Source organism: Anopheles coustani, chromosome X (assembly GCF_943734705.1).
Source record: "Anopheles coustani chromosome X, idAnoCousDA_361_x.2, whole genome shotgun sequence".
Classification (NCBI taxonomy): Eukaryota; Metazoa; Arthropoda; class Insecta; order Diptera; family Culicidae; genus Anopheles; species Anopheles coustani.
The window spans coordinates 8,690,721-8,718,450 of NC_071290.1; the positions used below are offsets into that span (position 1 = coordinate 8,690,721).

Sequence of the window (27,730 nt, forward strand, 5' to 3'; positions counted from 1 at the left end):
CAACAAAGGCAATCAGCAGATCCAGGTCAGCTTCAAACAATCGCGCTTGGCAGACAACGCTCAACCTCAGGTGCGGCGGTGGAGTATTCCAGCGAGAGCAAACCGGTTTCGACAACTTTCCCTGCCCGTGTGGCGGTTGTGTGCGTTTCGAGCATCTGTGCGCCTATAAATACTGCCGTGTGGCGCCTGCAAACAACTGATCGGCGTCGCTTGCCAGTTAGTTCCCGTTCTGTTTTGATCGCGATTTTCGTCGTCAGCGTTAGAGAGAGAGAGAGAGAGAGGGTAGCAAAACTCAGTCATGGGAAAGACTATGAATCCGGAAGCTGAGGAACCAGTCTGCGGGCAGGGTGATGCTATCCAGCTGCAGGAGTCGAATGGTTTGGCAGGATTCGTTAACGTCTCGTTCGATGCCGACAGTGTGCCGGATCAGCTGACGGTGAAGTCGGCCGAGCACGAACGATCCGAAGCAGCTCCGCAAGGAGGTGGAGGCCATGGGCTACAGGCAGATCATCCTACATCGTAAGTATATGACCCAGTACCCATTCTTCATGTTATCGACCACGTGCTTCAGCTAATCTTGAATGCTGCACGCATATCACCTACCACCAAGCGGTCGACAGGTGTCGTAGAATGATGAATTTCCACCAGACTTAAGCAGGAGAGTGCTTCCCATCCGGTGCCGGATTTTGTTTATCAGCTCTCGCAGACGCGTCCTCCGAGCATGCGTACCGTGCGTGTGAGAGGCGAACCCCGTGGGGTTTTGCTTTCTCAAATTGTCGCGCACCGCCGATACCTCACCCGGACCGCCGGCCTGATAATGCTCGGGAAGTTCTTCCGACACGCCGTATGGGAGTTTGCAAACACGCGAACCGGACCTTCCCGCTTCTTCGGAAACTATTAATATGCATGGCCCCCAACGTGTGTGTCCGTGGGAAATACAAAGTCACGGCAGAGTGTGTTGTACCACACACACACGCAGCGAGGGATTGGTAACGCTATGGTGCCGAAAATAACAACACTTCGCCGGTGTTTAAATCGTGCAATCGTGTGAAGAATGCCAATGTACATCCCACATGCATAAAAATTTAATTCATAAATTAAAGCTGTCCCACCGAGACCGGTTCTCAAGCAATTCGAGCTGACAATGCTGCTGCTAGCAAGTCAGACGTGGTATCTCCGGAGCTGGGATGCATCTGAAGGAGTCTTCTAGTCTTCATTGATTGATACTGGATGAAACTCGAAAGGTAGTCGCTTCCGGTTTACATTCATGTTTACATCCAAGCTATAATGAATGTAATTTGACGTTAAACGATGACACTGCAAGGGTGAAGTCATTTCTTGGCACCCAAAAGAGATATTAAAATCTCTACAGAATCTAGAAAAACATAAGAATACATCTCATTTATCGCTTCATCGTTCATAGAAAAGAATAACATCAAATAATTCGACCGTATTAGTACCATCCAAAACAGATGTAGTACCGTGTACTAAAATGCAGAGTAGTGTTTACTCATACTGACGCTTTTCTTCGACAGGTACCTGGAGACGATCATGCACATCTTCAAGGGAAACGTGGGACCGGGCCTGTACGCGATGGGTGACGCCTTCAGAAACGGTGGACTACTGCTCAGTCCCATCCTGACCATCTTCCTCGGCGTGATTTCGGTGCACAGCGAGCATATACTGGTACTGTGAGGATAGGCCGCTCCCCTAACGGATGTCTTAACCGTCAGGTCTTCTCCAAATTCCCCAGATAAACTGCGCCGGAAAGATGCAACGCCAGCTGAAGCTCGCCGCTATGCCGGACTTTGCCGAAACGGTTGGACTCTGCTTCGCCCACGGCCACGAGCCATTGCGCCGTTGGTCCCGGACGCTCCATGCCGCCGTCAATTTCTTTATATGCGTGACGCAGCTCGGTCTGTGCTGCGTGTACTTTGTATTTATCAGCTCTAACATGAAGCAAGTGAGGTATCCCTACGCTACGCCACGTTGCAAGCCATCCTGTCACTGATCGGCCATGTCCCTTTCGTCCATACGCTTAGATCTACGACTACTACGGTGTTGTCTTTGATGTACACTGGCACATGCTGATCATCCTGCTGCCGACGATGCTGCCTGCGCTTATCACCAACCTAAAGTATCTCGCCTGGTGCATGACGATCGGCAACAGCTGCATGGTGCTCGGCATCGGCATCACCTACTACTACGCGGTACAGGACCTGCCGCCGCTCGTTGGCTCGCGTCCCCTCGTGGGCAGCTGGCGCACCCTACCGCTCTACTTTGGCACCGCCATCTTCGCCTTCGAGGGAATCGCCCTGGTGCTGCCGCTCAAGAACGCCATGCAACGTCCGCGCGATTTCTCACGCCCTCTCGGTGTGCTCAACCTGGGCATGACCGTGGTGACGTTGCTCTTCACCACCACCGGTTTCTTGGGCTACCTCAAGTGGGGCGATACGGTGCAGGGTAGCCTCACGCTTAACCTCCCCGAGGGTGACCTGTATGAGATCCGGCCTACGGTTTTCCCATTCCTCCAACATTCACCAAGATCCCCGTTTCTCTTCCTACAGGCTAGCGCAAGCTGTCAAGGTGATGATCTCCACCGGCATCCTGTTCGGGTACGCGCTGCAGTTCTTCATCGCCATCCAGATCATGCTTCCGGCCATCCGGAGGCGGTTCGATCCTGAACAGCGGCATCCAGTCCGGCTGGAGCTTCTATTCCGCGTGGTCATGGTACTCCTCACCTGTACGGAATCGCTCCCCCATTGCACCGTGTCACAGTCACACTCATCCTCCGCCCTTCACTTCCATTGCAGTTTTAATTGCGGAAGGTGTCCCCAACCTCGGTGCGTTCATCTCGCTCATCGGGGCGCTCTGTTCGACCGCACTGGCACTCATCTTTCCGCCGGTGATCGAGCTGACGCTGCTGGCCGCCCCTGGCGGACGGCTGCCGGGGGTCGTGTGGGCCAAGAACGGGCTTATCCTGCTCATCGCCAGCATCGGTGTCGTCACGGGGACGTACGAGAGCATGCTGGCACTTATCAAAAGCTTCTAACCCCATCGACGGACGTACCGGATGTGGAATCGATTTGTAATCGCCAACTTCGCCCCCTACAGTTTTCGTATTACAAAGTGGTTGTGTTATGCTTGATTCTTTGGCCAAGGTTGATTTCCTTGACCCAAGCAATGTGTCTGTTTCGCACTGTAAGATGTCTTTTTGTTAGCATTTAGTTAGTTAGTTTTTCATTATTTGATGATTATCTAAACATCCCCTCAGTCAGCGATAACTTTTTCTTTCAAGTAAAATTTCGTTGAAACTTCAAAATTATATATTTATAATGCTCTTAGCTCGATTTTTTCAACCCCACATTCTGTACTGTTTCTTGTTATTACTCTATCACTTTTTTATTAAATTTCTTTGGTTCATTATTATTGACGCAATTACATTAAAGTCAATAGGCAGAGTAAATATTGTTTTAATTGTTTATTTTGTATTATAATCAATCTGTTATAGCATCATTCTAATTGTTTGTATTAGGTAACATTTGCATGTATTTTAAACGACCAGAACATGTACAGAGTCACAAAACCATTATGAACGCTAAAAGAATTGCAACTGTGTCAATTACTTAAGCCGATAATATGTGATATGAACATTAATCGATTTGTATGTTTCCACCGTGTCAAGGCAACTGCTTACTTCACAAATTTCGCGTCAATACATCTTTAGCCCACTAGAGTTTAATCAAATTCAATCAATTCAAAGTTAAGTAACCCGGGTTGTTAAGAGCTAAGCAGCTGAGCTTAAATGCTAGTCTTAAGTGCAGAAAACTTATGACAATAGACGTTAACTGAAAGCGGCAATCGACTTTAACAGTTTAAAAATCATCAACACAAACATTCGTGCTCTAGAAGATCAAAATTGAGGAAGTATTTAAAACATGATCAGATTTTCATTTAAAGCGATAATTAAGGACAGTTTATTACTTTTCAAGCAGACATTTCAACTGTCCGACATGTTAAAAATTGATTCACGTGGTGGGGAAAACAATGGTTTTGGTGAATTGAGTCTAAATAAACAAAAATCAATGATATTCATACCTTTATTTCCCGTTTTTTACATGAACTGAACGAAAGAAGGCTGCAAGATTTATTAAAAATTATAATATTAATTTTCAGTTTTCATTTCCATATTAATTTTTAGATTATGAATTTTAGTGTTAAAAACCTCTGAATTCAAACTGTCTTAAAAGGGTTCTTTTGTTGAATGGATAGTTTCCTCACAGGGTTGTCATCTTGATTCTACTTATTTTCTAGACTTGTTACATTAGTAATATTATTGAGCTGATTTTTATGTCAGAAAACTAATTTAAAAACGCCTTGTGAGATAGCGTAAGAATTTTGTTAGTTTGTTGTCCAAACAAGTGAGAGATGGAATCTGCTTCTTAAATTTTTCGTTTATCCTACCAGCATATAACCAATTTGATCTAAGAATATGTTATGTTTTATTTTATTCTTAATCCGGTGGCTCCGGACGTTTACTTGTCCCTCTTCAAACTTAAGGTACAAAAAGTGCGGCTTTCTAGATCTCTCTCATCAAGCTAAGGTGCATTTACTTTGGAAAGTAATGTTCTTGATTAGTTTTCTTAATTTCACATTTCTAGGATCTAAATGGATCTCAGATCTAAGATCTTGTTTATATCCTGGTCTATTTTATTGTTTCAATCTGAATTGATGTGCCACCTATTGCATAACTTTCAGGCGCAAACGTGGAAAAAATGGTGACGATTGGGGGAGTAGGGAGCCTCAATTGGGTTTTTACCAAATGCTCTATATTTCAATGAATGTTAACAGACATTCTGCCTCACCATCTAAACCATTTTGCCCCACGAACAAATTCCTTTCAATAATCTTCGTTGTAATAATAATCTGAGAGTTTCAATGTCGATTCATTAGTTTCTATTAGCAGAAGAGAGTATAGAGAATCGATATGTGAAGATTTAGATTATTTTCCTTGAATGGATTGCGAGTTATAAAAGTTTTCCATTCAAGCGGGGCATAATGCCTCACATTACCTTACAGAATATGCTGTATGAAGTCAGCTTGGGCGGACTTCGATGATTCACTTTTACTGTCCCTTGTTGTCTGCTCGGTTATTGTTCTGAACAGCATCGTCTCGCATCGCCGGGGGAAGGGGAATTTGCACAGCTCATCCTTCCATCTCGTTCGTCCCACCAAAAAAAACCATGCGAGCCTTCAAACATCGATGTTAAACGTCACTTATGAATTGTTTTGTAATTGTGGTTGTAAGCCCTTTGGAGGGGGGGTTATGGGATTAGCGACGGCCGTGACGTGCGAGCGAGCTGGCGATAGGCTACAGCGCGCACTCGCGAAGTGGAGTTGCGCCGTTTCGCGAACATTTACAGGTCAGTTGGCGACGCGGACGGTTCTGATTTTGTGCTTTGTGCGGCTTGCTGCTTCAGCAAAAGAGCAAAATACTAAAGGAGAAAATCTGAGTACCTACTCAGTTCGGTGCGGTGCGTCTTCGAGTGCAGTAGCCTAGACCTAGCCTCTAGCCGGGTTTTGCTCGTGCCTGTTCGGCCTTCCGTTTTAGTGTCCAACGAGTGGTTTCTCAAGTGTTTGGTCTTTCCGTGTCCGTGTCACGACAAACTAAGGGTGAGTTTTCCCACCCCCATCGCACACCAGATAAGGGAACCGTGCCTACAATCTACCGGGCTTAACCTCTGTTCACTTATGCTCCACCCTTCATCGCCTCTACCAACCATCTCGCCATCAAACTGCTGCCTCCGCAGCCATTGGAAAAGTCATTCGATTCAACTTCTCTGGTGCATTTTTCTTCATGCAATTCTTGAGTTTTCGAGCTATCCAGAATAAAGAAATACAAACAAAGCAAGTGTAACTAGGATTCACATCCTGCAACAGTAAAGTGAGTCGTGTATGGTGAAACAATTTTAAAAGTGATAATAAATAATCAAAGTCGTTTTTTCAAAAAGGATTTGTGCCGGTTCCAAGTTTCGCATGAACATCACAAAACAGTAAACGACTTGTGTAAACAGTATCTGGCCATGTTAACTACCGTGTATAGCATATCACTGAATTAATTACAATTGAATTGATGAAACTCGAGGAAATATTGAACGAAAAAAAGCAGTGAAACAGGATAAAAAAGAAAAAAACGAACGCACAGAGGGGTTTACATCTTAACTTTAACCATTGAATCAAATATCGGCGTGTCGTAAATTCTATGCATCTCTCAGTGGAACATGTGCTACACAGTTTTCATTCTTTCCTCGGTGCAAGATATGCCTCATAGTTTATGCGTTTTACATTTTCAACTGCATGTGATTTAAAAAGAAAAACGTTGGTTTATAGTTCGTGTGTTCATAGTTGTATTCCCTTTTTGTTTATTCTAAAGAGGGGTGTTCCATTACTTGAAGTGTGTTTCGAGCCCATACAATTCATTTATAGTGCAACTGTATCGTGCGTTATCGGTTTCACGAAGTGTTTGCCATTGTTGTTGTTTGCTACTGTACGCAATCAACGTGAATTTGCTTTTGTTATTGTTTCTTTACAAGTGCAAATAATTATTGATTCATACCACGCCAATATCGCAATCTTATTGCAAGTTCTGCAAGTAAATTGTTGAGCGAAAGTAGATAAATATAATACCTCGATATATGTTTCTCTGCATCTGCGCTATCTTAAGCTATGTTTTTAACTAACAACACAGTGGGCTCTTCAAGTCTTTTTGATAAAATAAACCAAAGAAATAATAATTGAGAAAACACTTATAAAAAAAAGACAAAACAAGAACGTTTCAGGCGTAACTGCACACCACGTGAACTGGCTCATGTTTTGAACTGTGTCATCTCCCGACCTTTCGTAAGGGTATTGCTTGTTTTTTTTTAGCTCACAATATCATCAAACATATTGTTCGTCATCTGCAATTGGTAATAAGCAACAGATATATGCTTTTATGTGACAATATCGACAAAAATGGTGTGGTAAATCTTCGAAAACTTTATTAGGAGCTTCGGTGTTTTGAGTTTCCATAAAGTTTCTCAGCAGTCGAAATGTGGAAAAATGTGAACTAAAGGCTCTTAACTTTCCAAGTGCTGCAAGTCATTTTTAATTACATTTAATTAAAGCTTAGAGGATTATTTTACAATGTTTATTAATATTTTAATACAGTAATTTTTAATTACCTTTGCACTTTGAAATGTTTAATTTCCTTTGCCCAACGTACGAAACGTTTGTAATTCCCCTGCATCTTGAGACACTTGCATGAAAAGTGTAATTAAAAGTAATGACACATTGTGCTGTTCATTTACTCGATTATCTTTCGGCGTTTTTGTTTTATACTTAGAGATACACTGAAACACCAGTTCAAAGGGGTTTTCGTAAGCTGGAAACTTCTACAACCCCTACACATCCTAGCATCGATGCGCTCGAGATGCAATGGAACATTCCGCCCACTCTCTGGCGGAGGAAAATTGTAGTAAAATCAAAGTGCAATACGTTGGCAAGCAACATCACTCACATACCTGTCGAGTTTCTATTTCAAAAGCTGCCCACAGAATCACTCAATATCGGCAGGCAAGTTCAACCGTAGCGAGAAAATTTCCCTTTTTCAACCGTTTGCCCTTTACTTTTCTGTCGGTTTTTCTTTTTTTTTTGTGTGGACCCTCCTCTCTGATCCCGGTGGGTGTCTTCTTGTGGTCACGTCGTCGTCGTCGTCGTCATCACCGAGGACACACACATGCCGGTGCCGTATCGCGTCCGTACTCCGCGGAAAAAAGGAAGGAATTTCCCCGGCGCTTCGGCGAAGTCGGATTTTTTATTTTTGGCGTCGTTTTGGTGGGTGTGTGTGTGTTTTTTTTTTGTTAAGTTGTTTTCAAACCGACCGCCCTTCAATCGCGCACGCACGTACACATACCTAACTCTGTGAACTCCCCCCGTTGTCTCCACATCTTCTTGTTTCCCACCACCATTTTCCCTCGATCGGGAGCGGTCACTTGTGTGATTGTTGTTGGTGGAAGATTACAAAATATCAAACGAAAGCCATCAATCTAAGTGAAGCTAATAGAATAGCAACCGGTTAAATAGCAGATAAAGAAGGAAGGAAGAGAGCGAATGAAAGAGGGAGAGAAATTTAAGAAGTAAGTACCGCGGGGTAGAAACTGACACGAAAAGAGTACCAATAGAACAAACAAACGCACAGAGAGGATTTTATCGCTAACTGTGAGCATCCAAAAGCAAGTCGCGGTGTGTAATAAATACAAAACATCCATCAGTACCAGAGTTGTCACATACTCTTCATTTTAAGCGTATAAATGTTTCTTTGGTGTTTGTTTTGCTTGTGATTTTAAATTGATGGTTATTAGTTGTAGGAGTAGATGAGAATTTAATTGTAATTTGTAATACTTGTTTTATTTCTTGTTTTCACATTTTTAACTGAACCTTTGTTTGTTTCAAAAATATAAATTTGCTCGTTTAGTTGCGACTGGTTTGAATTATAAACGCACCCAAGCCTTTCTTATAATTTTAATATATAGATTTATTCTAGTTAAAACAAAGTCTGTAAGCGATTATACCAGTGTTCGGGTTGAAAAAATCTTACTAATTAAATTTATAACGCTGTCAAACGGTTGGTCAGTTGTTCTGTAGGCGCATAGTTCTCCCGATATCGAAACATAAGCAACTCCTGAGTAAAATATTCGGAAATGACGTCCTAGTGATGTTAAGAATTATCAAAACGGTACCTAAGTTTTAAGAGATCAAAAAACTATTCTTTTTCTAATAGATGCAAGGTAGTCTTTCGTGGATTGACACTAACGGCTTATTGTCAGAGACAGTTTTAGGTCAAAATACATTATTTGAACAAAAAAGCGAATATTCAAATGACAGCATTTGATCTCACTTATTTAACAATGATAAAAGTAAATAGAGGATTGTAACTTATACTAAAAATTGTTCAATTAAACTACTCTTTCTACCTTATTTCTTTAACAGTTATTTTCTAATGATTTACTACCAAAAGTTTGTTCTTTCGTTTGGAGTAAAGAAAGAGTAGCAAAAAGAGTAAAGGTTTTATGAATGTCAAACCATAGAACCCCGGTTCGAAAACCACTGTGCACAGATCGTAGAAAAACAAAAACAAAGCAAAACACCCGCGAAGAGAGCGAAGAGAAATGGGTAGTTGAGGTAGAAAAAGAAAGCAGACGAACGAAAACCGCTCGAGAAGCTGTCGCGGCGAAAACGGTGTCGGAATGTTTTATCATTTATTGCAAACTCTCAACATCGGTGCGCACCCAAAAGCATTACGGGATGGCGACCGCGTGAAACTGGTTATCACATACCGCTGGCTTTACGATTAGACAAAACATCACCGGTGCCCTTCTCACCGCACCGTTTCCTCTTCCACCCTTCCGCTTTCCGCCGGCGCAAGGCAAGGCGCGATGAATTAACGCTCAAAACACTCATTAATTGACACATTTCGGTTTGCCGTTCATGATGGGGTTTTGGGTAAAAAACTGGTTGTTGTTGTTGTTGCTGTTGTTGTTGTTTACTGGTATATTGACTCGTTTGCTTACCAGCGCAGGTGCCATATCTTGGGAGGGCAAGGCTGTGTGTGTCATTCGAATTTGTCTCGTTTCGTTCGAGCCAAAGGTTTCTCCAGTCGAATGTGCGGATCGGTGTTTCTAATTGTGTTCCCTCGGGTAATGAGCATTTATTTCCGTGAGGGAATAATAATTTCCGTCCGTCGCAAATTTTATGACCCGATTTGGCCGTCAAGCGTTTTGTTGTCCGCCCCGAGTGCCGATCGTCTTCGTCATGCGTTTGCGACGACGAGTAAAGTAGACGACATTTGCCACCCCCTTCCTCCCCCCCTCTGAACGTCGTGTGCGTGGATGCATTGTTTTGCTGGTGCAGCTGCATCATCTGCTTTACACCACGCCATAAATGCCTTCATCTCGCAAATCGGCTGTTTTGTGTTTTGTCCGATTTTTCTTGGAAAAGTGTCCGAGTGCTGCCCCGGGGCGGTGACTCAGAATCACCACCCCCTTCCCCTCCACGGAACGGAATGCCAGTTGCACCGGTGCATGTGTGGTGTCCAGCTGCACAAAAAAATGCACGTTTAAAAAAAGACGTAATAATGCGCCTTGGCCTCAGTCGATCGCTGTTTATGTTCGCGGGTTCGACTTTGATTATCCCGAACGACGCCGGTTATTAGTAATGCGAATGGCACGGCGCAGTTGCTGAAGCTGGCGAAGGTGGAGAAAGGTCATCCGATGGGCCGAGACCGTCTCTGTTCATCATTTTGCACCGATATATTCGTCGATGGAAGTCAGTCAGTCGGTTGGTGGAAGCGCTTTCGGACGGTCGTTCCAGTTTAGTTTACCAGGTGTTCAAGTGCCACAAGCTTTCGAGCTTCACGTTCAACGGTGAGTTGTGTGTTTGCATGCATAATCGCCTGCATATAGCCGATCGGTACCCAATGGGAGGAAATAGGACACATTCCTTTACGACCGAATGACTCTTTACATCATATAAATTAATAAGAACTCTTATATTACAAGTTCATAACTTAGTTAAAGTGCCAAGTGAAAGTAGTAAAATGAAAGCGTCAGCGTGGATTAATCCCGTCGAAAGATGCATCAAGCGCAACTGTAATTTCAAACCGTCGTGGTGCGTGGAACTGTGAAACACCAGGCGCCTCCATTTGGGGGGTTGGATGTACTTTGCGATTTTTTTGTGGTTTTTCATTTACTTTCTCCTGAGTTTTGAAACAAGTAATCGTGGTGAGAATAGGAAAGCATGCAGTATTTTATCTATGTGTGCGTGAAAATGTACAAAACTGACAGCCAATCACACCACGTTGGAGCGATGACAGGCTCTCGGTGTTTTGTTTGTTTCGGGTTTGATGCGTCGTTCATATTTTAATGATTGTTTGTGTTTCTTTAGCACATTAGGCCAAGTGTAACAAGTGAATTTTGTTCGGTAGTTTTACAAGTAGGGAAACAGGATGAATCGAATTGCAGCGTTTTTGGGTTCGCTTCCACTTTTCTTTATTTTTCACTTGAGCTGCATCAAAATGACACAATAATCATGTTTTCATGTCTCCAACGTATATTTTTACTGGCGACAAATATTCTTGAGCTTTTTATATAATTTCTATTATTTTTTCTTGCAGTCTCATTAGATTGTGTAACCATGCAGTAATTTGGTTTATTACATACATTAAACTCTTAATGTTTACTACTTGATGTACATATTACGAAATTGACTGATTTCAACGATCTTTCATCCATCAGCTACATTTTTTTATGTTTAGAATATCTCTGACAGCGTTGTAGTTTAACGCTTCGGGTCAAAATAACGCATAAACTCAAAGCTATGTTCTAAAGATTGTGTAGCGTTCAAACCGTACACAAAACCTCTCCCCAGTGAACAAGAAAAACTATTTACCATTTTTTTTAGGTTTCCGACGTAATCTTTGTGATTGTCTAAAACGAAGTTATAGTATCTTACCTATTTTTCGTTTTCTTCTCGCGCATCCTATTTCATGTTCTTCAAAATTTACTTCCTTCAACATAACCTTTTCTGATTTGGCTAACATCAACCAACCAAGCTGTTCGATACAGATTAATTGAATATGTGGTTGGATTAACGTTTTTCAAACCACTATTTGAACGTTAGGCGAATACAGTTTCTATCTTCATGATCAAAGATCAGAACGTGGACCTGAAACGCTGTGCTAAAAACACGCAAAAAACGAATGAACTACGCAACGTTATTTTGTTTTGATCTTGGTTAGAAATAGCGCAAAAGAAAAGAAACACAAAAATATAGGTTACTTGAAAAACCACTGAAATTCCATCACATACTACTCACGCAAATAATCCTTCGGCATTCGGATACGGTCCAGCGATTTTCCGAGCAAACAAAATGTCGTGCGAACCGGAGCAAATGCGCGTGTGCAACAAGTCGTGCAGGTATGATGCACCCGGTGACATCACCTTGACGAGAAGGAACGAACCTCGTGTAGGCGGGGACCGTCGTTTTGCCATGGAAAAACGATGTTTTGAGAAATGCTCCCTGCGCGCAGGCGTCTCTCTATTTATTTATGTTTCTTTTCGCACGCAACATTTCTACGAACGCATCATTTCTTTAAATTCTAAACATACCATTGATGGGAAAAGTTTGTATATTATTTTTCATTTATTTTAATATGTTATGTGAATATGGGAGAAGTTTGTATTATTTTTAAAAAGGTTTTCTCAAACACTGGTACGGTGGCCATTTTTAATGAAAAAAGTATTGTTATTTTAAAATGAAATTCTTATAAATGCAACGTAATATTAAATTAATTCTATTAATCGCGATAATCAGCTTAGATATCTAAATCAATGGATTAATTTATTTAATGTTTTTCAGGACAAAAATAAATCGAATAGGCCGGGTTTTGCAGAATTTTTCTCTCATGGTCACTTTAAGCCCTAGAACAATTCCAAACTGATATTCAAATTCTCTCTGAAATTTAATTTAGAACTTTGTGCTGGTCAATTTTAATCGTTTATGTATGCAAGCTCATACACAAATAAAAAATTCGATCGCCACTTTGCTGATTTTACCCTGGCATGCACTATTTATAGCAGGTGTCGATGGTTGCCCTCAGCGGTCATCGATCCTGTTATCTCGAACTGTCAGCACACCGCTGCAGTTGCCCTTTTCTCGTTTATATTATTGATCGGATCAGGAAGCGTCCGGTTAGTTTTTCTGAACCGCATTGACAGCTGGTGTTAGAAATGAAACGTGTCTCCATCAAACAGTCGGCAGCAAGCAAAACTGGACACTCGTAAAATGATACGACGCTGTGTCTCAGTAAAACAATCGATTTTGATTCCGTTTTCAACTTACTTGCAAAATGGAAGAGCTAAAGCTGTCGGACATTTTAATTCGGAATTCCAAAGATCCCTCCATACATTGAAACCACCACAAGGGAAGGAGATGGTACACTTACCGTTACCACCTACGGTAAACTTCACACACACTTACCACTTGTAAGCTAATAACCGAACGATCCGATTCACGGCTTTGATAAGGACGTGTATCTTGCTCGAATGCCACAAGCACCTGTTAATCGTCCTCCGAAGAATTGCACAAAACGTAAACAACAAAGAAATGGTACCCAATTTGGTGAATATATGTTAAAAACTTGGTGCTTTAATGTAAAACTGTCATCTCATATTAGAATTGATTGAACTTTCAAACACATAAAATCGTTCCAAGTCCACACAGGAGACCGACTGAGTACTTTCTTAGAGAACTTAAGAACTCCAGTTCTATTGGACTATTTGATTTGGTTCTATTGACCCCGTTTAGAGGATGTCGCACATGTCGATTTATACAATGTTCCCTTTTCGATCAGTTCACAGTGTGTGTCGAGCAAAAGAAGACTCTGCTCGAAAATGCCGGTCGCTATTTCAGTGGAGGAGTATCACGGGCCGCTTGGAGTATACCGTACGCAGGAGCAGCGTGCCGGGAACCATGGGGGACTGCCCATGAGTGACCTGCACCCGAAGCCGGAGGAAGGACGGTACACCGTCCACCATCATCACCATCGCGAGCGCCCCGGACACGACTATGCAGAGGACGTCATCACCGTGCAGGGTGTTCAACCGCACCACAAGACAAGCTATGGAGAGACGCTGATGCATCTCTTCAAAGGAAACATCGGAACGGGCTGCTACGCGATGGGCGATGCGTTCAAGAACGGTGGTCTGGTGATGGCCACTCTGCTGACCCTACTGCTCGGCTTTGTGTGCGTGCATTGCCAGCATGTGCTGATCAACTGTGCCAACGTGATGGCGGAACGTCGTCGCCAGCGGGAGGCTCAGGAACAACAACAGCAGCCGCAGCAGCAGCAGGTTGACACTCCGGAGCAACCAGCTGGCGGTGCCTCGCACCATCAGCCTCCCGACTTCGCCGACACCGTCGGTCTCTGCTTCGAGTATGGACCGCCGTCGGTGCGTCGCTGGGCTCCGACGATGCGCGCTGCCGTAAACATCTTCATCTGCGTCACACAGCTCGGCTTCTGCTGCATCTACTTCGTGTTCATCTCGTCGAACTTCAAGCAAATCGCCGACCGGCACGGCTTCGTGCTCGATGTGCACCTGCATATGGTGCTGCTGCTCGTGCCGATCGTGCTCACCTCCATCATCACCAAGCTGAAGTTCCTGTCGTACTGCTCGCTCACCGCCAACGTGTTCATGACGTTCGGCATCGGCATCACGTTCTACTACGCGCTGCAGGACCTGCCGTCGCCGAGCGAGCGCAACTACGTCGGGCAGATCGACCAGCTGCCGCTGTTCTTCGGCACCGCCATCTTTGCGTTCGAGGGCATCGCCCTGGTGCTGCCGCTGCAGAACGAGATGAAGAACCCGCACGACTTCCGCAAGCCGTTCGGTGTGCTGAACCTCGGTAGTGTCTTCATCGTGGCGCTCTTCACCGTGTTCGGCTTCATCGGGTACCTCAAGTGGGGCGAGGAGGTCGAGGGAAGCATGACGCTCAATCTGCCCGACAACGAGATGTAAGTACGGCACACACGGTTCTATCTCCATTTGAGTATACACCTGTAGTCATTTGTTCAGGATCCCGTGGTCTACTATAAGGCTCCCTCCCTCTAACCATTTTCTACTCTATCCTCAAGCACTGTTGGACAAGGTCAGAACAGGAAAACTGTCAGGACTTCTTTAGAATACCTGGTTCCTGGAAGATTCCAAACCTTGATTGGGATCCGTTTCTTTGTTACGAAACTTCACTTGAGATTCGAATCTCTCCTTGCCCGCTGTGGAGACTCTTCATCTCACTCATTTGGGATTCGAATACCTGGCACGGAATCCCAAATCTCTGTGTCGACTACTACTACGGGTTTTTTCAGATGATATCAAAACAGTAGCAGCATTATTTCTAACTGCAGCACATGATTCTCCAACAGCATCAGTTGATTTTATAATGCGAGCAAATGTATGATACCTGTGTTAGAAGAAACGATAGTCACGTTTTTCATTGAAGAGGTGCACCTTGCCTCACCTTATCTTAGTACAACTCGCTGATCTCTTTCATCATCTCTCTCTCTATTTCCGCCTCGGAACTCGACAGCTTGGCAGAGAGCGTGAAGGCGATGATCGCGACCGGTGTGCTGCTCGGGTACGCCCTCCAGTTCTTCGTCGCCATCATGATCATGTGGCCGATGGTCCAGAGCCGCTTCACAATCGCCCGCACCCATCCCATCCGCTCCGAAATGGCGTTCCGCGTGCTGCTGGTCCTGCTCACTTGTAAGTTGCCTTTTCAAACCTTTCACTCCAGGTCCCCAGATCCTCACAGGTTTCCATTTCCGTTGCCAGTCCTCATCGCCGAGTGCGTGCCGAAGTTGTCGCTGTTCATATCGCTCATCGGCGCGTTCTGCTCGTCGGCCCTGGCGCTCATGTTTCCGCCGGTCATCGAGCTGATCGTGGCCTACTCTCCGGTGGGGCAGAAGCCGAGCCGCTGGCTGCTGGTGAAAAACGCACTGATCTTGCTGCTGGCCGTGCTGGGCTTCGCCACCGGCACCTACGAGAGTGTCTCGAAGATCATCGCCGAAGTCTAAGGTGTCTCGGGAGCGACGCCAATGACTACTACTATTATTCTATTCTAACGTAAACGTAGATGTTATTTATGAACTATATTTATCGAGCTGCTGCTAGCGCTACTTATCAGTATATGTACACGTGCCGTGTGTATGGTGCGACTGTTTTTCGGCAGTAAATTTAAAAGACAGGGCTACTTCGTGTTGACGCTACGTAAGAATGACGTTTTCGGACAACCAGCGGGAACATATTTCGGCCGTTTTTCGATAAATGTTCTGCCTACCGGTTCGCATTGTTCGTTTGCTCGAAAGACCCACACCGGTACGAAAACTCATGGAACCGGTTGATGCCGATCCAAATTCCACTTGCTCAATCGGATCCCCACTGGAACTCGGAACATTTATCGCTGTATGCCCGTATCGTAGCAGTACGACCGTGCGTCTAGGAAACAAAACAAGCAGAGGTCACCGAGCGAAACAAACAATACTCTCCCGAAACCAGTGATACTCATCCCGCGATGGTGCCATATTTGATGTCCTCAACGCTAGCCCGTTTTGCCTGAACCCGTTGCGTTGTGTGCTTGACTAATCGTTCGATGAGATTCGTTCATTTCAATGGCGAGTGTCACTAGATGCAAATCAAATCCTGAATCTCATGCTGAGATTCACACATTTGATTCTGCTCCACATTCGAATCTCCTTGACTGCCTTAATTTTCGCTTTCAATTGTTCAATGCGTATTGATTTGATGTTCGATTTTCTGGGCATCAAATGGTTTCACTTTCGTTTTGTACGTCGGTTGCTGCGACTCTCAATTCTTCCTAATAGTTTTAATATTGCTAATTGTAATATGGAATGTTCAAAGTAATAACCATTTATTATGCACTTTTGCAACCTCATTTACCTTCAAAAGACCATTTTGTCTATCCATCTTGAAATTTAGCTTCGGAACACTATATTTCGGAGTATATTTTTACACGACTGACAGTCACAATGCCAAATGAACGTCGTTTTTTGACTGCCTGTTTTATTACGCTTCATTATGCGATTTCTCGATATCGTACGAAAACTTCCATTAACAATAATGTTTTACCAATCGCGTAAAGCGTCAATAAAATGTTTCAATCGCTCAGGACATTAATTGGGGAACATGGGATTAATAAACCCGTTCATAAAGTTGATGAATCTTCATCTTCATAAAATTTGATTCATTCCGATTCACGAGGTTCAATCAGTTTTTGCAGCAACGTAACGTTGTGGACGTGAGGCAACGGTTAGCGACAGGAGAGCATTTCTACTTAGTAATTCAGGCAAACAATTCGGCCAGAGATTGGGAAGAGACAGCTTCGCGAGAAATGTTTGCCGATCTCGTTTTTACCGTTAAGACCGCCAACTTTCATGCATGCACGAAAATGACCAACGACCATACAGAAACCCACGGACAATACGGTATATTCTTGATATACCTATCTTTTAGGCCCACTGTAAAATATAAACAAAATCTCGAGACGAAGTCGACACGTAAGATACGCACTAAGGGAATGCAGGAGAAGAAAGTTAGTAGGCTAAGGGGAAGTTAAGAAAAGCGCAGGTTATAAACAGTAGGTTTAATATTACGTCATAAAGGGTGCTTGCGGTTTTTAAGTACATTTGAACCAATGTTTTCCCATGTTTGTGCCACAACTTGTATTCAAAGTTTTATAACGCGTTTGTGTTTGACCTAAACCTTGTTCGTTTCTACACATTTATTGACGTAACAAAATTCTCTATGTTTCAATGTCCGTCGGGTAATACAGTTATGATGCCTCTCATAAGTAATCCCTGATTAGTTTTTTGCAGATACCTAACATAATAACCTTTTCAGTACTGTTGGACTTGTATGGAATATTATAACGCAAACATGAGAAATAATTTGTTTAAATTTACCACAAAAACTTCTTCACGCACCCTGTATGTTACCGTCCTTGTAACAATCTTTTTCATAACCACACAAACACTCTACTTTACGAAATATTAAAGACCAAATGCTTATTCACTCTGATTGCTGTTCCTCGAAACAAAAAAATGAAGGGAAACGTGACGATTTTAACTAAAAGGCAGAATAGGAAATAGTCGAATAAACTCCGCAGCTCGGCAACCAAACGTGGCATGGCATTTTCTAATCATAAATTACTTTCTCTAACCCACTGCACTGTGAAAGGCACATTTTGTGTAAACAATAAAATAGCACTGTTACTGACAAACCTCTTTGAGAATGTGCATTATTTTACTACATCTATAACACTCCCCTCCCCGCAGCATGGCGATCCGGTCCGTAACGCATACAACGGGCACGATTATTTGTATTTGTATTTTTGTATTTTGTATTTTCAAACTCAACGGTTTCACACTCTATAGCATCTTCAACGGTGAACCTCGACCCACGCGACGACCTGTTTTCCTCCGGAGATTTTCAGCTTTCACGGATATTTGTTTTGAAAATATTTTCCATTCACTACACTCACCCGTCGACAAACAAAAGCATTATGTTGAGCATGTCGCTTCACGTCTGTTTTTTTCCGTTACGGCAGTGCTGTCAAACTCAGTTCACCTTGTGAGCCGCACAATTTCTTATCAGTGTGGTTTTATCTTAAAAGTCAATCATGATTCACACTTTGGTAAATTTTGGTAAATTTTATTACCTCTTATACCCTCTCTACTATGAATTATTTCCAATTTCTTAATTTGAGAAAGATAAAAGCAAGGGTTTTACACCGATTTTTCGAAACAAGCAAATAAATTACGTTTATGGATAGCAAAACTAACGAACAACAAGAGCATGCTAAATGAAACTACAGCTGTTCAGCAATCAGATGACTGTAGTAATAATCCACTTTTTCTTATCGTAGCTCTTTGCCAAAAAGAAAAACGATAGTGTTGAATTTCAAAATATGTTTCAATGTTCAAAACTTGATGTGAATTCGTTAGAATTTGGAAAACGATTGCATTGCATGTCTTGAATGCGCTCACGTCGGAGCTGTGGCTTCTCACTGTTTCCAATGAATGAGAATGCTTTCTACAATTATTCATAATGAGAAGTTTACATGAGTTAATTGAAGTGCATACTATGAAAAACTGTTTCCGAAGTTTTCAAAATTGAATTACATTAGCCGTAAACATTTTATTGAGTTTTGGGAAACAGCTTTTCATCTTGAGCAACTGCTTTTTTCAATTGTGTTAAAACTAAGATCACAGATAACTAACGATTATATATGTTAAATATAATAAATAAATGAAAATGCAATATAAAAATTTTAATAATATTTAATAGCAATTCTTTGAGAAGCTAAGTTTTTGCTCAAACTTTGAAAACCATCGATTTAACAAATTTTATAGACAAATATCAAAAAAGATTGTACTAAAAAACCTGTGCTAAAAACCGCTTGGCAGTCAACGTGTTATGCAGTTCTGTTCGATTTTGCAATTCATTTCTGGTAATTGACCGGTTTGGGCAATTCAAAAAAAAAAACATTCGCTTGACTAACATCACCAAAACACGCAAACGAAAGCAAACAGTGAAGATTTATAACTTTCCATGTATTTCTTCAAAGAGATCGCGGTTTGACATCCCTGCGTTACGGTGATTATTACAAACCAATCCCATCCGAAGGCAACCGGCGACGATCGCGTTTGCTACTGCGAAGATGCCTGCGTTTTCCTCTCTATACCTCCACCTCCCCCCTCCTGCTTCCTCTCGACATACCCAGCGTTTGGTGTCGATGTGACATATGCAACGGTCGTAAAACGTACGTTCTTCCACTGCTGGAATCATCAACCGCCCTCGGCAGTGTGTGCCTTTCTTTTTTTTCACTAGCCTATTTATTTATGCTTCAAAAAAACGATTATGTTGAGCGTTGTCCGACCCGAAAACACACGTGTTTTCGGTCCGACGAAATTCGATGTAAATTTGCGCGAGCCAAAATGATCTCATCTGCCGGGCGGGCCAGTTCCGAGCACGGGTTTGAATTTTGTTCGCAATAAAACCGAGGGTGTCCGAAGGCCATGTAGGCCGGAAAAGGCAGACGAGCGAAACCGGCAAATCTAACATATAGTGGCGACGGTAGAATGCAATACGATTCCCTATGCTCCGATGACGGGAAGCTCGCGCTTGCGGAAAGATAAAAATAGCTGAATGGAGGAAAGGTTCTGATAACAACTCAGCATCGCGATCGTTCGTCGAGCTGTCGAAGGTCGATCAACCGGCAACCCGGGGGAGTGCTGCTGGAAGAGAAAATCGCTGGTCGAGAACTAGACTCCTGGTGGTCTGACTCATGGTTTCAGGTTCAAAAAAAAGGTCGCGAAAGTCCCCCCAGGGCTTCGTCGAGCGAGTCTGCCGAATGACCGATTATCGTCGGCTTACACTGCGCTGAAGCCACGCGGTGTGGGGTGGGCGGGGACTCATCTCCATACCAAGGCGAAGAAAAGCCTTTGGGGGGGGATGCAAAAAAATTAATCCGTTCCATTCCCGGGCGGTAGCGGATGCACAATTACACGCCGAACCCAAACCATTGCACCGTTTATTTCACTCCCGATCCCTGCTGTCAATCATCTTTTTATTATCCTTCTGCGAGCGCGACTTTATGGCTCGGACCGACTCCGCACACTTACGTCGCGCACAACAGTGCATTGTGGACGGTTTCGGGCGGCCGGATGCTACAGCCGCCGTCGCGGCGGCCTCTCTGTGTGTGCGATATAACACATTTTCCCGGTGCTGCCGGTCGCGCGATCGGCTCCGGTGCGCACAGTGAGACAGTCCTAGGACCAGAGTACAGTAGTTGCACTATTTTCAAAGGAAACTGAATCGATCTCGATTTTTAACACGTTGACTGCCAAGCGTTTAGCACACTTTTTTACTACAATCTTTTTTAATAAAATTTGTTTCTAACATTTATTAACACGTTGACTGCCAAGGGGTTTAGCACACTTTTTTAGAACAATCTTTTTTAATATAATTTGTTCATAAAATTTGTTAAATCAACGATTTTTGAAAGCTAAATAAAACCTTAGCCTCCCAAAGAATTGATATAAAATATAACTATAATTCGTATGTTGCATTTTCATTTATTGATGGGTCAAAAACTTTTTAGAACTGAGTTTTGCTGTCACCCACGTTTGGGTGACATGACAGTCAATGTGTTAATTGGATTCCAGCAGTGTGATACCTTCGATCATCGTTCTTTCCTCGAAAAAAAAACCAGTAAATTGAACATCTATCGTTTCTATTTCTACTTGACACGAACGAAATCTTTAACACATTGACTGCCAAACGTTTTAATTCACTCGTTTGTGATTAACTTTGTTTATATAATGTATGAAACCGAAGGAATTCTAAGGCTACGCAAAGACTTAGCTTTCCAAAGAATTAGTAATATTACTAAAATGTGTATGTTGCATTGTCATTTACTTATCGGACAACATCTTTTTAGAACTAATGACAGCTGGCTGTCAAAAATAATAGCCATTTCAGTCACCGTGGTAATCAATACTAACGATCTAGTCAAAATTGGGAAACAGCTGTAACATTTTTTCGAAGCTACGGCTATTATGTTGTTGTGCATTGTTGAGCATATAAAAACTACGCTAGACAACCGCAGCCAACATTCTTTGAAAGCCAACATTCTTTTTGACAGCAGCAGAATTGGACGATTGCATAGCGATTTCGCTTTGTTTCCCGTGTCTTTAAAAGTAAACAAAGCTTGGTATGCCAAAATCGCCTACCCTTCGTTTCGACAGAACGTCGACGAGATAACATTTCGAAAATCGGACAACAGAGACCAGGTTAGTGTTAGCAAATATGGCTGCCCAATGCTTTTCACAACCGAAGTACATTATTTGGATAAGCTTATTTATCCAACAGCGGCTCGGCGCCTGCTTTACTGTGCGCCCGACGTTGCGCACCGCAGCATACAGAAGCACACGGTGTCCATGTGCATATGACGATCGTCCTGCTCACGAAAGAGAACGGAAAAGCATGCGAGAAACGGTCGTAACCGATCAGTTTACGATTTTGTCGGTCGATGGGTTATTTTTCACTCCCCACCACCCCTTCATCCTCCTGTACGAAACTGTATTAGAATCCACGGTTTCGCCTGAACGTGCAAAGCTGTATTGTGCTCTTCGGTTCGTCTGCTGCGTAGTCGCGAGGAGAGTCATTCGGAGTGCGAAGGTCTGTTTCTAGGTACCCGTCGGCGAGTGTAGACGTGTTTTGTGCTGCTCCGTGGAAGAAAGTCAGTGATTTTACCTCCAGTGTGTTCTTCTGAAATTTCTGAATTCCATGTTTCGATGGAATGTTCAGAGCTGCATATTGTGCGCATTGACATTTAAGGATCTTAGTAATTGTGAATTCGAAGTTCGTGATTGTGAAGTGAGTTGCAAATGTAGTTTTTCTCCATGTTGGAGGCCACTTCATCAAAAAGTGTTGTAGATTGTCTTGGTTCCACGTTCAAAGCTGTGTATTGCAAACTTCGGTTCTTCATTAAGCATTTTACAGCTTTTTTTGTTGAAGCAAACGTTGAAACGAAGTTTAAAATAAACTTCAAAACATTTTTACCTCTTTTCTATGTGAAAGTTGCGATTTTGAATTTGATGTTCAACTTCTTTGTGAACTGGGAAGTGATTTGCAAATGTTTTGCTTCCCCATGTGGGAGGTCCATCCTGGTTCCAACGAACGTTCGAAGCTACATGTTGTAATTTTCTGCTCTTTGTTCTCGGAAATGTTTTCAATCGCGTTAAGACTAGATTTTTTTATGTGTTTTCTAAGATGAAAGCTATCAAGAAGGTGAAATATTCATTCAACAAGTCCAGTTGGGAAACAATTGTCCCTTTTGTAGCGATGGATATACTGTGACACTATTCCCAGCGTGGAAAATCGTCATACTCTTCGTTTTGTTGTCAACGGGTTTCAATTGAACAAAATGCGAAAGTATGAAGATTTTTCACGTCGGCTTCGTGCTCGACAAGACATACCAAATATTTCCTTCGGGTTCCGGGTGGAGTCCAACGGAGTGATCTCTTTATAGTGTTTTGGTTGTTTTGTGCATCTGACATTAAGTACTTTTTTTTGTTTTGCGTGTGACCAGTGTTTTATATGAATTTGTGTTTTGTGCGTGTTTCGAATTGTCCTCATTGCCTCTCAAGGACTTTAGTTATTGAGAAATCGAAGTTTAGTTATTTTTTTTTATTTTTTTATTGTGAAGTGATTTGCAAATGTGCTTTTCCCCATGTTGGAGAAATAACCCGAAATTTGCAGATCAGTTTGTATTATTGTTTGTATTGATGTATTATTTCCCATGTGGGAGCTCAATCTACTGAAAACACTCCTGGTTCCACCGAACGTTCGAAGCTACATGTTGTAATCTTCTGCTCTTTGTGCTCGGAAATGTTTTCAATTGTGTTAAGACTGGTATCAAAGTAGCGGTAAATTTCACTACTTTTAAAAATTATTTAGCTAATATTACTTATCTTAAACTAGTTCATTTGCCCGAGTGCACGGGCTATAGTATGTATTTTCTAAGATAAAAGCTATGTAGAAGTTGAAATATAAAATTTTATTCTAATAGAACATTCATTCAACAAGTCCTGTTGGGAAAAAATATCATTTTTGTAGCGCTTAATATACTTGCCGATTGTAAATCAATGTTAGCTAGCTTTGACACTATTCCCAGCGTGGAAAATTGTCATGCTCTTTCATTTTGTTCACAGTTTTACAATTGAACAGAGTGGTAGAGTATGGTGATTTTTCACGTCGGCTTCGTGCTCGACAAGACATACCAAATATTTCCTTCGGGGACCGGGTGGAGTCCAACGGAGTGATCTTTTTATAGTGTTTTGGTTGTTTTGTGCATCTGATATTAAGCAGTTTTTTTTGTTTCGTGTGTGATCAGTGTTTTATATGAATTTGTGTTTTGTGCGTGTTTCGAACTACTTGAAGATGATATCGTCAATATAAAAGAAAATTTGTCATTAGTTTTGCTTGTTTTGTGTTTTGCTTCTGTTTTTATGTCGAATTATACGAAGAACTTTGCTAGTGTCGAATTTGTTTTTGAACTTGACTGTTTAACTTTAACTTAAAAAGTATTTTGGCAATACTAAACGGATTCATTTAGGACATTTCGTTACGGCGTTTTTAGTGTATACAAGCACCTATCCATCACTCCGCTAGCTTGGTGCAGGTCAAACCGTGGATCTTGAGTCAGAAATTTTAGTGAACCAACAAACATTTAAAAACAGGTTCAACGTTTAATGATGAAAAGTCGATCTCAAAGTTCCGAAAGCTATGGAACGTTCACGTGCGGAATGATGGGACAATGCAAAGAACTATTACAAGTGGAAAATTTAAAAATTCTCTTAACACGTTGACTGCCAAGCGTTTTTAGCACACTTTTTTAGAACAATCTTTTTTAATAAAATTTGCTTAAAACATTTATTAAACCAACGATTTTTGCAGGCTAAGCAAAAATGTTGCTACTCAAAGAATTGACAAAAAATATTACTATAATTTTTATGTTGCATTTTCATTTGTTTATGGATAAAAAACTTTTTAGAACTTTTTAGAACTGTCATCCACTTTTGGGTGACATGGCAGTCAACGTTGATTTAATTGTTAAATTTTATTGAAGAGCCGAAAGAGAACATTTTTCTTACTAAATGGTTTAATTAGCGGGTATTTGGAACATACCATAATACTCTTATAGTTTTCAACTAAAGCCTGTCTCATAGTAAATTGAGCCAAAGAAAGCGCGCTACTGTGGCGCCTCTAGTAGCGTCAGCCGGAAACTAATATTTTTAGTGGTATGAGTAAATAGTAACAATGAAGTTGTGAAAGTTTCAGACCTGTACTATTGTTTTTCGCTAAATGCCGTATAATGGAAATTGAACGACCAAAACTAAATCCGCACAAAATACTATAGCACCAAGGCAAATGAACAAATTGAATATACCGGGAACCCACTAAAATAAAAAGCAAAAAAATGACAAGTATTTTTCTTTCGTACAGTTTTACATGAGGTTTGTTATAAAAATATGTTTTTACTTTTTACGTGTTCCCTGTTCTTTTAAATTCACGTATTTTGTTTTTGTTTCCTGCATTAACGCCCATGTCATGGATCGGGACACCGTTTTCGCAACCTCCGTTAACTTCCTCTTGCCAAGAACATCTGTAACTGTTTCACCACTTTGTCTAAAACGAAGTTTTGTGATTGCCCAGATTTTTTCGATGGGGTGAAACTCTGGGAAATTTGGTTTTGGTACCAAGTGATCTTATTGGTCCAGTACCACTCCAAGACAACCTTGGAATAATGGCAGGTCGAAAAATCGGCTAAAAAAAGTACGTGAATTTTTAAGAACAGGGAACACGCAAAAAGTAAAAACCTATTTTTATAACAAACCTTATGTATAACTGTACAAAAGAAAAATACTTGAAATTTTTCTTTGCTTTTATTATGGATTCCAGGCCTTGCCAATCTTTCCACCGGCGCTCCAGTTATTTGTGCGGATTTATTTTGGGTCGTTCAATTTCCATTATACGACATTTAGCGAAAAACAATAGTACAGATCTGAAACTTGCACAACTTGATTGTTACTGTTCACTAATACTACTAAAAATATTAGTTTCCGGCTGACGCTACTAGAGGCGCCACAGTAGCGCGCTTTCTTTGGCTCAATTTACTATGAGACAGGCTTTAATAATAGCTTTAGGCTATGATAAATGTACACAATCGTTAGGAAAGCTTAGTCTATTTGATATTGGACTAAAATCAAGCCAATTTCGTCAAGAAAAAACGCTGGGCCGTCAAAGTGCCGGTCACACTTTGCCTTTGTTCGTTGTAATAGAAGGGTGAATCATCCGCTTCTCTCTTTGTATTTGTTCTCGTTCAAATGATTAACTGTCAAGCGTTTTTAGCACATTTTTTTGGTACAATCTTTTTTAATAAAATGAGTTTATAACATTTATTATACCTATAGTTTTTGAAGGCTAAGCTAAGATTTAGCTTCCCAAAGAATTGATATTAAATATGACTGCAATTTTTATGTTGCATGTTCATTTATTTCTGGGGCAAAAGCTTTTTAGAACTTATGACAGCTGGCTATCAAAAATGGCAGTCAACGTGTTAATTTATTTATTTATAAATATTTATAAATTTCATATTGTTATTCACTTATTTATTTGTGTATTCATTTATGCCGTCAGTAATTTGTGACTATTCTGTAACGACAATTTGTGCAGAAGTGACGATTTTTTCAAACTGAAAGCAGTGTTTTGAGATCTTCTGCCTCGCTTTCGTACTTCGGTTGTCTTGTTGTACTTACTTGGACACTGTTCTACTATTGGTTAGAAGAAAGTGTGTTGGAGTTTTACCGACGGTTTGCTGTTGACGAGTGTTTCTTGGAGTCCAATGATGGAGCAACCCATCGGGGTGAATAACGTCCCGGACCATGTGTTGAAAAACATCCTGACCTTTCTGCCGCTGGAAGATCTGAAGGCGGTGTCCTGCACCAACAAGCGCCTCAGTGCGCTGGCCAGTGCGGTCATCGGGCGCAGGAAGAACGTCGCCCTGTGCCTGAACGCGCTGCGCGATGTCCCGGTCCGTGGGCACCAGGAGATGCAGGTAATCGACAGGCAGTTCTTCAGGTGGTGCCGGCGCCGGTACCGGCACCTGACGGTCGACTGCGGCCCGAGCGGCATCACCGCCGATCTGCGGCTCGTGGTGAAGCAGATACCGATCTGCTGGGAGGTCCGGACGCTGGACATCACCGGCGAGCATCCGTCGGTCGTGGGCGAGTTTATCGCCCTGAATCTGCCGCTCTTTTCCTTCGTGACCGACATGACGGTGCGCCTGCATCAGAAGCGGGCCGCGCGCCACGATACTGGCGAAATGCGGTGCGTCATGCCGCACCTGAAAAGGCTCCATTGGATCGACTACTATCACCGCCCACCGACCCGAAACTCGCTCAAGCTGGATATGTACGCGCCCCGGCTCCTGAGGCTGATCTTGGATGTTACGTACGGCTGTCCCACCAGCCTGTCGATGTCGACCCGCCGGTCGCAGCTGGAGCCGGCCGTGGCGTTCTACGCCGGCTTCCAAACGCTGTGCCAGCTGAGGATCATGCTGTGCTGGGAAACGTGGATCCCCCTGCGGAGTCTATCGCTGCCCAAGCTGAAGCACTTCGACGTCAGCATGACGACGTCGATGTCGCCGTGCCAGGAGTTCTGGCGCCTGTTCGCCCGGCGCATGCCCAACCTCATCCACCTGCGGGTGTCCTCTTGCAACGAGGTGTACCGGCTGCGCCTGTTCATCAGCCTCAAGAAGCTCGAGACGCTGGAGCTGGTGGGCGGACGCATCGAGATCGAGCAGGACGCCTACCAGGAGGTGCAGGCCATGCGCAAGCTGTGCCTGTTCGGCTGCGTCCTGTCGGACGAGTGCGGCACGGTGAAGTTCTGCCGGCTGGAGTCGCTCTGTCTCGTGTCGTCGTGGCGCAAGCAGCTCACCTGGACCAACCAGGACTGGCTCGTGCCGAAGCTGCGGTACCTGTGCATCGAGTCGCCGAACGACGTCGGCATCAACCTGCGCCACTGCCACAACCTGGAGGTGCTGCGCATGGCGATCACCAAGCCGATCCTCATCCTCCCCTATGCGATGTCGCTCGATCAGCTCACCGTCTTTCAGCTCGAGTGCCGCTGGGCCGCGTGCAGTGACCAGGTGGCAGGTATCCTGAGCCGAGCGCCCAACCTGCGTCATCTGCAGATGCTGCTCCGTGGTTGCAACCTCAACTACCTTGAGCAACTCCCGCGCTGGTGCCCCCAGCTATACTCCTTAATCCTTCTGCCGGACGGCAACCATCCGCGGGCGGTTGTTATGAAGCATCAGACCCTTATGGCCATTTTCTCACTCCCTTATATCACGGCAAGTCGTATTTGTTTATCTTTTTTTTTATTCATTTATTTATTTACTTATTTACTTTATATTTACTTTATATCATTTACTTCATACATTTATTTATTTATTTATTTTTTTTTATTGATTTACCTTTTATTTATTAATT

The 27,730-nt window shown here is 42.8% G+C and overlaps 2 protein-coding genes across 2 annotated transcripts; both read left to right on the top strand.

Annotated features, from left to right (window-relative positions):
* Positions 1-310: 310 nt before the first annotated feature.
* Positions 311-3,052, top strand: LOC131269010 (proton-coupled amino acid transporter 1-like). The gene is made up of 6 exons (XM_058271318.1): positions 311-519; positions 1,536-1,686; positions 1,754-1,963; positions 2,043-2,497; positions 2,568-2,743; positions 2,814-3,052. The coding sequence occupies exons 1-6, from the start codon at positions 311-313 to the stop codon at positions 3,050-3,052; spliced, it is 1,440 nt and encodes a 479-aa protein (XP_058127301.1).
* A 10,438-nt stretch (positions 3,053-13,490) lies between these two features.
* LOC131269013 (proton-coupled amino acid transporter-like protein CG1139) lies at positions 13,491-15,670 on the top strand. The gene is made up of 3 exons (XM_058271322.1): positions 13,491-14,611; positions 15,184-15,359; positions 15,429-15,670. The coding sequence occupies exons 1-3, from the start codon at positions 13,491-13,493 to the stop codon at positions 15,668-15,670; spliced, it is 1,539 nt and encodes a 512-aa protein (XP_058127305.1).
* Positions 15,671-27,730: the final 12,060 nt, after the last annotated feature.